General features: G+C 36.8%; 1 protein-coding gene across 1 annotated transcript in view; it reads left to right on the forward strand.

The window, feature by feature from the left end:
• LOC122794989 (RING finger protein 207-like) overlaps window positions 1-12,342 on the forward strand; it is a 163,998-nt gene that overhangs the window by 81,004 nt on the left and 70,652 nt on the right. The window contains exon 3 of the mRNA XM_044063579.1: window positions 2,934-2,985. Coding sequence (XP_043919514.1) covers window positions 2,934-2,985 — 52 coding nt within the window. The remainder of the gene's footprint in view (window positions 1-2,933; window positions 2,986-12,342) is intronic.

Genomic DNA, 12,342 nt, shown 5'->3' on the forward strand with positions numbered 1-12,342 from the left:
GCTGCCCTTTTAAACCATTTTAAGCCTAGCTATTTTCTCTTTTTGTGCTGAAAATAACCTATCCTATTTGGTTACAGATTGGCCTTATCCATCCCATGGTCAATAATTATATACTACCCCTAATGAGAATAACTAGGATCATACCATAGATAATTTGAGGGGACCCATGCATGTGATAAAGAATTTAGGAGCTACCTGATTATTATAATTTATTAGGTGGGAACAATTTGTTTGCTGAATGCTACTGTGCCTAACATTTTCACATTTAATTTGAGACCATTTTCAATACACCAGGTATCTTCTAATTCCAGCCATTGATGAAGCTATTTAATATCATTTGATGAAGTGATAGTGTGCAACTTGCAGTCATCAGCAGACCTCTCAACCAGTCAGGGACAAATTTCAACAGAATCAGGGACAAGTCAAGAAAAAATCAGGGACACTTTTAAAATATTAGTGCTATTAACTTGAAACATTGACAGAATCAGAGCATATGAATTAATACACATATTCTGAAGTAAAAGAAGTCTATAACTTTTAATTATTGTCATTATTCATTAAGTGTAATTCATTACCTTTCCTCCAAAAGTCACTAGTTTTAGGAGGGACTAAGCGGGACAGAGCTAAAATTTGAGTCAAAATCAGGGACAGTTGAGAGGTATGGTCATCAGCAAATGTGGTCGACCACACTTCAAGGATATTGGACTGGATGTCTGCAACATAAAAAGTGAACAGGAGAAGGACCAAAACTGATCCCTGTTGTACCCCACTAGTTATAATTTTACCAGTCACTTTCACAACCTGGGATCTGTTGGATATCCAATTAGTAATCCAGTGGATAACACGGGGGTTAAGTTTGTTTATTTTCTTGCCAATACCAGTGGTTTGTACTGTTTGTCTGTTTTTTTACAATACCAGCATGAGAGGTAGTGTCAAAAACTTTGGCCAGATCAAGATAAGCAGTACACACTGAATGAACTCAGTTAACTTAAAGTCATTTGCATAGAGAATTTTACACTGTTTTTACCCTTGTCATCTAATACAAGGGATGCTTGCTGGTTGAATCTGACACTGTTCATATAGTTAGAAATTACATTGTTTTGGAATTACTCTGTCAGCTGTCCGTGCTTGTCTCAATGTTCACATCTATATTTTGCTAAACATTCATGGAACTACTGAGGATATATAGTTTAGTGAGTGGCTGTTAAAGTTATCCCAAAAGGCAGGGCTGTGTATTGATTATGTTTTCAAACTCCAGAAACGGCTTTTCATCTTGGACTTACTTCTGAACTCAATGCGTGTTATTCCCCAACCCCTTTAAAATGGAGTCATGAGCTTACCTTTCACCATCTTTACTGCTGATTATACATACACAATTTGACAGTTATGAAATACTTGGGTGTTCATATTGATTATGAGCGAAAACTGGCCATCATATATAGTCTTTTTTAAAGAAAAGTAACTAGCAACCAAGAAAGTATAGGACAAAATGATTTTACACCAGCTACCCGGCACAAGATACAAAGGCAGTTCTCTCTTGAGTACTGTTCAAGGTAGTTCTGTTAAACTAATTTGACTTCAGTAAGTTAGAGGGGGCTTATAAATAAGGGCAGTGAGAGCTACTTCTTAAACTGGTCCAAGAGACCATTATTGATTGTCACTTTATTAAATAGGCTAGCTAGTACTCCAAAATAAAGTCAAACTGGTACCAGACACAAGCTCATCTATAAAGCACCTTGTCTGTCAACAATTAAATTTTCTGAATGACATTCACTTAGTAGGGTTAGCCCCTCACCATCGGCAGTGTGAATCAACATGCTGATCACCAAGAATAAAACTGGAATTTCTACCTGTGACCAATAGTATCTGGTCTTCTGGAACTGGCTCCTTTTAAAAGTAGGGTGGGCTGCATCCTCAAATACTTTCAGAAAATCACAACTCCATTCTAACATAATCTGTCACACCTCCAAGTCTCCCACTTAAGATTATCAATTACATGTAGTTTGTTCAGTGACACTGCATAGTATATGTAATTGGTTAACCGTTGTGTTGCTCATTTGTTACTTATCCATACATGTAGTTCATTTTGCACACTGAACTAATTAGTTTTTCCTGCTATCTTTATTTAAATATAGCAATTTCTGCAAATTAATATACTTCGTATTATAAGTGCTATTGTTAATTGTTTCTGGACCCTTCCTCTTTGAGCCATTACTGAAATCCAGTAATGTCCTGCTGAAAAGTTTGTTAAGCAAAACATGAAATTATTAATCAATTAATTAACAAGCCTGTAGGCTTGTACTACTAGAAGAGGTACATTTCTTGTTGGAAGCAGGGTTAGCCACCCTAGTAGTTGAAACCTTGGCTCTAGATGATTGTTACTGTTGAAGGGACAACATGACCCCCTGTGCAAAATGGGAAAAGGGGGGTGTGGATAGATGAATGTATGGATATAAAGCATGTGATGTCAGTTATATTTTTATAAATGCCTGTTTAATCAAAGTCAGTAGATGTATATTGCCCTGCTTTAAAATCTGTGGAGATTTATCAAAGTCACAAGTCTTTTTCTACTTAACTGCACGGTCAGTTATTCAATACATTATGACAGACACGTTAGTAACCTAGAGGTCTGCAACTGAATTAATGTACCAGTGTCATAACTAAACTTCATTATATCACACAAAAATGCCTGATAAGGTTATACAAGTTAATACATTTTAGGACTGTAGTGCAAGGCGTAACTCTACACTTATCCCTTATGCAAAGTGACACTGACAGGTAAGTAGCACCATTCTATGATGAGATGTCCTTAATGGGATATAGCCAGTTTTCCTATTAAAAAAGTTGAAGTAACACCCCAGATTTTAGTACTAAACCAGTACTGTTTTTGAATATCTTAAGAGTGAATGCATTTGTTTCTTATTCTGTTACAGATCTGGGAGGACACTTATCAGAGAGTTAGCAATGAACAAGAGATTTATGAAGGTAAAACACATTAAATACATTTTCTTTTAATTGTGAAGTATGCTGAGATGCACGTGTTCTTGCAATTATCAGTTATCAAGTAATTCCCATTTAACTTGTTTTTTTGTTTCTGCTAAAATAATTTACATTTTTTTTTGTCAGAAGTTCTTTTAGCTGGCTGTAGAAGTATATGGATACTGTAGGGAATTTTTACTTGAAAGTTCATCCAGTCTGGTTAGGGTAACATCAGGTTTGCAATGTTGCTGAGGATTTTAACTTACAGCTGTCTGGAAAAAGAAGCCCTGGGATTCAGAAAAGGTTAGGATAATGTGGAAATCTTCCCGTGGGAAGGTTTCCACATAATTCTAAGCCTTTCCAGTTCTTAGACTGCAAAGCTGCTAACATTTTCCGCTCACAGGAATCTCAGTATGGAGAATGACCTGAGTGAGCGAAGCGCCATGTAAGTGTGGCTGTCCAGGGGAGTGGCTGGCTCCTCAGTCTCAAAGCCTCTGAGAAAGTCTCTTGAAAGCTGTGAGTCTAAATCACTAGAAATTTTAGATGCGACTCTGCCAACATACCTCTACACCAAGAGGCCAGTCACTAGCAGAGTCGCCCAGGGCTCAACACTGGGAAAACTCCTTCTTGGCATCTACTTCTCTGAAGTGGAAGTAAAGGCTGAAGGTTTATGGCTGACTACGTTTGCAGATAATTGCAAGCTGGGGGTTATTGTCAACTCCCCTGCAGGCACAAACATTCTTCAAGAAGGCGTATTACTGACCAATCTTATGGTTGCAAAGCCATGGTCAAACTCAATGTTATAAAATGCATAATTGTACCCTTTAGGAAGTAACCATCCCGGCTAATTGCAATATCGATAATATGTCCTTAAGAGTGCACCCAGTGGTCAGAGATCTGGGTACACATGTAGACAGTAGCCTAACTTTGACCACTGTGGTCACAATGGTGAGGAAATCCTTTATTGCTGCACAACTTATAAGTAATGACATGGCCTCTAGGTCCAAAGAGGTCATTATCTCACTGTACTCTTCTATCAGACCAGTCACTGAGTTCAATGTTCTGTTTGGTATATACCTGGCCAGGCATATGCAGCAAACTCGAGCAACTTCAAAGGTTCATTAAAAAAATAATGCCAGTCATAGCAAACCTGCCTTACTCAGAATACCTTAAAGCCCTTTCCCTCTCCTTGGTCTCCTATAGATTACTGAGGGGGTGCTCTATGACTGGTTTACAAGGCATCCACAAACCCCACACGTATGAATCTCCTGCATATTTGTAAGTCAAACAATACCACAAATAAAAGGTCTAAGGACCTGAATTTTGTCTGCAACTTAAACAGAACATGCTGGAGAGACAGATGTGTGTCCCAGAGACTGCCCCTCCTATGGAACAGGCTTCCCATCCATGTGAAGCTAAGTTCATCTATTACCCAATTTAGACACAACCCAGATCTGTGGATGGGGAACAGGAAATTTACACCAGGCTTAGCATCCATGTCCTTTATTGACAGAGGTAGCTTATAAATGCCTGGCCCTCAATGTCCTATTTGGATACAGGAGTTTATTATTCTTTCAGAAAAACTTGGCTAGGCTTAGAAAGGGCCCCCACGTCATTAGCATAGTAACAATCTATGAACCTAAGTGAAAGTACTGCATTTCTGTCACTGGGTGATGGTAACCAAAGAAGTGGACAGGACAAAACAGGATGAAATCTTACACATGAACTTCAGTAAAATGTTTGACTCCCTAACCCACAAGGCTAGCTCCTATGCACCTTAAGATGGAACGGAGTCAGCTACAACATGATCAAACATGCAGAAAGATGATCAGAATATAGACCCACAAAATCTATCACTGATCAGATATAACCAGGAAAATAAAAATGCACTAATGAGTCATGCAAGGATCAGTTCTGGAGCCTAGCTAACCTTATACTGGGCATGGAAGATAGCATTATCCAGCTATGGCTGACACCGATGCAAAGCCAGTCTTGTGAGGGATCTGAAAAGGCTAGCTGTGGGGGCCGACAGGTAGTGACTTGTACACAGTCTCACAAGAGATCTCAGCCCAAACAAATTACAACAGAAGGACATAAAAGTGATGATCACAGCTGGAAGGAATTAGCAAGAACAGAATGAAAAAGCAACAGCCAGGGCAGAAAAGATAATGCACAGTAACTCCCTAAATGCTGTTTCAGAAACAAATAGGTAATCCTTCCACCTCCCCTCTCTAATTCACTAGTAAGCCTCTACTCAATGACAGCATTTAGTTCTGGCAACCATATAGGAAGACAGAAACAAAACTGCTAAGAGTTTAGAAAAAGACAACTGGAATGATCAAAGGAATGGAAAAGAATGTCTAAAACAAATAGCCCAGAATAATGCTTTGCTTATTAATTGGTTCATCAGCTTAAGGCTTACAGTCCACTAACATCAAACAATCTAATATCAGCTTGGCTGTTTAGCAGGAGAATTAACACTATAAGCTGCTAACGAACTTCAACTGTAGTCCTGCATTTGAATCTCTTAGTCTTTTTCTACTGTATAACTCTGAGGAGATGGTTTAGCCAAACAGTGCAGCCCCCCCCCCCCCCCAAGTCAAACCCTAAAATCAAGCAATTGTGCTTTGTGGATTTATTAAGTTAAATGAAAAAAAAAAAAACATGCTGCTAGGAACCCATAAAAATGCTATGTTGTGTAAAGGCCACGTCCTTATTCTGTCCTCTGAACTGCTGAACAATTTACACTCTTTAAATAACTAGGTGTTTGGTTTGACCCCTTACCTACCTTAAAACATCAAGCACATAAAGCAATATGTCACTTCTAATCTAAAAATGAAGACCCTTCAATTTCTTCAACACCAAATAAGTAAACATGTTAAAAGCCTCCTTGTTGGATCAACTGTGATTCTGATATTATGTTACACATTGACTATAGTAGGAAATTTCCATCAAATTATAAAACATCCGCCTCAACAAAACACTCCAATTCACGTGTTGTCATTCAGATTCAAGCACTAATGTGTCTTATTATCCAAGGCCAATAAGTTATCCATCCAGATCTGAGCCAGTTTTTCCTATCCACTTTCCTGCATTAGCATTCTACTCTTTTTAGATAGCCATTTATTTACTTTTTGCTACGACTGTGAAGTGTTCTGAAGTTTTCAAGATATCACAGTGTTTTATATTTTTGCCAGTCTTTCCATGCTTTTTCTCTATCCTGCATTAGCATTCTACTCTTTTTTGGCTAGACACATTGCATTATTTGCTTTTAGTTCCTTCCTTCCAGGATGTGCAAGGCTATTTAGAAAAGTTGTGTTGAATTCATTTACAGCATTGTCTAAGGGGAGGACTTTTGGGAAGTTCCAGTTAATAGATGATAGCATAGTAATAAATATATCTGGGTTAAACATGGAAAGGCTACATGTTGTTTTATAAATATGCTGTTAAACTGGATGCGTGAGATATCTGGTCATACAGACTGGGCAATGATCACTGACAGAGTCTGAGATTGTACCTGTGGTGGAGTATTTGTTAGGGTCTGATACTAGAATCCAGCCTAATAGGAAATTTGATGCCTTGCTATAATGTGTGGGGCTATTAATTAGTTGTGTGAAACCATATGAGTTCATGCTAGGTGTAGGGCAGTTAGAGATTATGTCCAGCCAATTGACATTCATGTCATCTAGTAGTATTTTTTCTTGTGGAAATGTTATGGATCTCCAGTGTAGGGTGTCTTTCAGACAGTACAGCTGTATTGTCACAGGAGGGATGTAAAGGACAGTAATACATATTTGTTTATAATTGTTTATTTTGAAGAAAGCAGTAGGAAGCTCTGCTGAACTAAATGTTGGTATTGTTTGCTGTGAGGGGAACTGTAGTAGGTGCTAGGAAATATTAAAGCAGTACCACCACCTTTCCTTTTTATATGGTCATTATGGCTGATATTATAACAAGAAAGTAAGCCAAGTTTCAATTACTGTTAGAATGTCAGGTTTATGTTGGGTAATCCAGGCATTTAGTTCATCAGTTTTATTTCTTATGCTTCTAACATTTGCTACACTAAAAATCTGATCACCCTGTTTGGGGATTAGCTATTGCTGGGTTACAGAAGTGTGTGGGAGAGAATTACCTTTGTGTTCATTGTGATAGATTGGGCCACGATTACAGTATATATCAACTCCTAGAACGATATATTGGGGAATTATGCATACTTGTTTTTGGAGCGGATTGTTTTGGGTTTAGTTGAAGTGCTGTTAATCAGTCTATTTGTAATAAAGGTGAGGGGTAATATTAAATAGGCTTGGTGCAATGTGTGTAGAATGTAAACTGGAAGTATGGATAGGTGGTTGGGACAGAGTTGGAGAGATGTTGATAGATATTACTGAATTATGGTAGGATAACAGATCAAACAGTAGCAGGAGACTAATAGAGTATAAGCTGAAGAGAAGCATAATTAAGTACAGGAATCTGTATTTTATAGATGTCAGGTAGTGATGAAACTGCAATGAAGAAAGAAACAAGTTGCAGGGCAGTAGGAGATTCAGTGATGATAGACTCTGAAAGCTGGTAGAGGATAGGTGAGGAGAGAAGTATTTTCTATAAAAGAATAGAGTTAGGTTGCCTTGGTATCCTCTGGAATGTAAGGAATAGAGGGGTATGAAAGGCTAGAGTATAATGATGCAGTCAAAATAAAAAGAAATGAAGGTTTATTTGGGAAAAGTGAAAGACGCAATGTGGACTAGATAGGTATCATTAGGGAGGGTTGTGATTATGAATTGATATAGTGCAAAACAGTACAGGAGGGAGAATGTTGGGGATGGAACTAAAAATTAAATGGAGATAGGGAAGTAGGAAACAAGAAACAGAAGTGTATGTATAGAAGTAGTAAGGTCATTTGTGGAGGGTTTTGGAATAAGAGTCACAAGCGAAATGTGTAAGTAGGAAGTTTCATATTGAAATGTTTATGTAGGAAGTATAATATTAGGGTAAGAGAGGGGTGGATGATTGGGGGTAGAGTAGGGGAGAGAAGCTGAATGTAGCAGGCTTCCTACCCACAGGTCAAATTATAACTGACAGTTATCAGTTTGTGACCAGTACAATGCAATTAACAAAGAGATGCAAAGTAAAATAGGTTGTCTGCCATTTCCTGAGGCTAAATAACTGGCACATGCAGTATAGTCTACTGGTCAAGAAAAATGGGGACAGTGGCCAACTTAGTAAGAGGTCCTTAGAGTGCATGGACATTGTTTCATGTTTTATTGTTGATCCTTCTTCAATTCCCAAATATTTACCCACTCACTTTCTGCTCAAGTTCCTTTATATCACATTCATGTCTCACACCAATATTTTCTTGGTGTTGTACCTTTCCTCCTCTAAACATTGCAGTTGCACATTTATCAGGACTAAATTATATTCTTACATCATCTGAGAAACATTTGACCACCTCCAGTTGTGCTTTCAGCTCCTCGTCTGATAAACTATACAGTTTTAAATCATCCACAAAAATAAGATGAGACGTCTTTACACTTTGTTGTTTTCTGGGAGCCAAATTGTAACCATGACCTAGTCTGTTGAGTAGACAGGTTAATGGATTAGGGGCTAGACAAAAGGGCAGTGGTGATAAAGAGTCACTCTAGAATATCTCCCACTGAATTTTTATCCTTGGGATAATAATTTGTCCTTTATCATGGCTTAGCTGCAATGTGATTTGTCACTGTGATGTAATTGATTAATGTAGGATGTACCTTTTACAACTGTAAGCACTCCTTTATCCATAAATGTGGTATGTTGTCAAATGCTTTTTTTGTAATCTATCCATGCCATACATAGATTCTTCCCCTTTTTACAGTTCTCAACTATGACTTTAGTTAACAACAAATGATCCTTTGTTCCATATGAATTTCTTTTATTACCATTTTGTTCTGTTGCCATGATTTTGTTTTCTTGTAAATGACTATAAACTCTACTGGCATCAGTTCCAGTATATAGTTTATATATCGTAAGAAGGAAAATTATTGGTCTACAGATTTTAAGATAGCTTATAAGTTCTATAGTTTTAGGATAGCTTGCAGATTCTCTCTTAAGGAGGAGTATCATTTTTTTCCTGTTGTGAACCAGGTTCATGTCTATTCAGGATGAGAATATAAATAGTTCGTACTCAGGGCTAAATCTTTTTGTAAAGATGTTAATAATTTTAGCCAGAAGTTAGGCATTGCATCTGGGCCTGGGTTTTTCCAATTAGGAGTTTTTCTTAGTTTTGTTTAAATTTCTGTGGCTGTTACTTCATCCCATTTCATATCCTGAACATTTGAACATCTTACTGTTTCTTTTACTTCTTCTATCCATTCAGCATCTTTATGTTCCACAGGATCTTCATATATATTTCTCCAAAATATGTCTATATCTTCTTTTCTGGTGATGTTTCGATTCCTTTTGCTTTGTTTCCCAATTCTCTATAAAACCTTTTCGGTCATCCATAAATTGCTTATTTTGTACTTTTCATTTTTATTTATCTGCATATCTTCTACATTTTCTATCTGTGCTGATATCTTTAGTTTATTTGCAATAGTGTATACTAGCTCCTGGTGTGTTACGATACTGCACATTGCATTTATCTTGTCTAAGTGTTTTTGTTGATCTTTTCCCTCTCCTGTACTCTTTTAACAGTGACACTGCATGTCTTAATTGCTGGCTTCACTGTGTGCAGGCACCCATGTTTAAGTAAAGTAGCAGATCTGCCTGCACCATATATAACTCTGTTGCTAGTAGGAATTTTTCTACTATGCAGCAGAGGTGTTTGGGGGGGGATTGTTTTTCAGGAGCTAATATTTTTCTGTACAGTGTCTACTGTGCAAAATAATAGTAGGGAAAGGGATTACTTTAAAGTGAATTGGAGCACCAGTGTATGGTACATGGTTCTTTTCCCATAGGTTACTCTTTTGGGACCAGTCAGTACAGTGGAGAGTCAATTATCAGATCCAGCCTTGCAAAGTTTTTGGGTGGGAAAAGTCAAAGTCTGGCAATGTAAGTATTATACGCATTTGCTTGAGTATGTTTTTGAGCTTGTAGCCAGCTCGTGTTTGAAAAATATTCTATATTATCCAATGGAATCACTGAATGGTTGAAAAGTGTATTCCTGCATTCAGAAAAAAGACAGGATTTTTAATTTTTTTTTATCCGGTTCAATTATATGTTTGATTATCCAAACAGTTTGATTATCCTAATTACCCTAAGTCCCAATTAGTTTGGATAATCAACTCCCTATTCTACTCCAGTGGTGATGGCTTCTTGAATTGCATATATTCAGGAATAAAATCCAAATAAGCATTCAAGAAAAACAGAACTAGATATTAAAGAACGTTGTGCCCCTAAGTGTCTTGAAACGCCAGCCTGGTCTTCCAAGGAATAAGCCAAGCAGAGTGATGTTGTAATATAAATGAAATTTATTGCATAAATTAAAATAAAAGTTAAGCGCTTTCACTCGCAGACTGCGAGCTTCATCAGAACTCCATTGAATCTGAACAGTATCATTTAAATAACTTTTTTGGTGCCAAAGCGCTACATTTAAATTATTTTAAAGGTGTATACATATAAAATCTATGTATGCCATGATGCTGAATAGCACAACATTGACTACATTCATCTCACAATATCAACCCTTACACAAATACAAAATGAAAATAAAAATGATCATAATAATCATGCTTAGTCTTAATATAAAATATATAAAAATGTATATCTAAATAACACTCTACTATCTGTAACAACAACCACAAAACCGATCAATTACTAAAAAATTACTTAAAAACTGAATATTTTGATAAAATAAGATAAAATAAATAAGCTATCTACATGAATAGTAATGCTGGCTTTATGGTAACAAAATCATTTAGTCCTGGTGCAGTCGAAGCGTCTGTATATAACTGCCACCATATTTCTTTATAGGACAACAGTCCTTTAAAATCTCCCCCTCTAGATTCAAATAATACATTTTCAAGAATGGCAAATTTAAATGTATGAGTATGTCCATATTGTTTAATGTGCTTATATAAGGCATTTTTCTCATCTCTTGTCTTAATGCTATATTGATGTGCGTAAATGCATTTATTCAACTTTCTTTCCGTTTTACCTATGTAAAATCCAGAACAGGCTGTACACTTTGCCAAATACACAACCCATCTAGTATTACAATTTCCTTAAACAAACCTTATATGTGTCTTATGTATATTATCCAAGATGATACTACATTCATCAAAAATAGCATGACATTGTTTACAATTCCCACACTTGGTGGTCTTCCTATTTGTCAAATGTCTTGCATTGTCACCTCTTTCAAGATAACTTTTGATATTCCGACCCATTTTGTGAACAAAAACAGGTTGGGATCCCAATATTTTAACTATTTCCTGATCTGTCATTATAATTTTCCAATTGTTAGTTATGATCCCCTTAATTTTGCTAATATGTGGACCATATTCCAAGACACACGCTCTTCCATAATCAGCAGTAGTAGATGTAATATCAAGAACCTGTTTTACATTACTATGGTTATGGGGGTTATTAATATCAAATTTGTAACCCAATAAGGGTATATATTTTTGTGGTTGTTGTTACAGATAGTAGAGTGTTATTTAGATATACATTTTTATATATTTTATATTAAGACTAAGCATGATTATTATTATGATCATTTTTATTTTCATTTTGTATTTGTGTAAGGGTTGATATTGTGAGATGAATGTAGTCAATGTTGTGCTATTCAGCATCATGGCATACATAGATTTTATATGTATACACCTTTAAAATAATTTAAATGTAGCGCTTTGGCGCCAGAAAAGTTATTTAAATGATACTGTTCAGATTCAATGGAGTTCTGATGAAGCTCGCAGTCTGCGAGTGAAAGCGCTTAACTTTTATTTTAATTTATGCAATAAACATCACTCTGCTCGGCTTATTCCTTGGAAGACCAGGCTGGCATTTCAAGACACTTAGGAGCACAGCGTTCTTCAATATCTAGTTCTGTTTATATATTCAGGAATGGGAATTGTGCATATATACTCTGTGGAAAGAGTACAATGCCTACACAATGGGGTAAGACTGAGTACAGTTTCCCATTCTGCTGTTTGTTTTATGAACGATGCAACCCTGTTGCTGCTATGTTGCTTGGAGGGTTGATGCACTGGTCTGCAGGTGCGATAGTCCTGGGTTCGAAATAGGGCGCAGGTGTACATTTTTCAGGGGTTGGTATAATGGTTAAGGTGTTTACCTCACAAACATAAGGTACAAGGTTTGAGTTTAGGTAGCTTGTGTGGCTCAGTGGACTAGGGAAGTTAGCATGTGTGATGGTGTTGATGGTTCTAA

This window comes from Protopterus annectens, chromosome 2.part1 (assembly GCF_019279795.1).
Source record: "Protopterus annectens isolate FY-2018-M chromosome 2.part1, PAN1.0, whole genome shotgun sequence".
Lineage (NCBI taxonomy): Eukaryota > Metazoa > Chordata > Ceratodontiformes > Protopteridae > Protopterus > Protopterus annectens.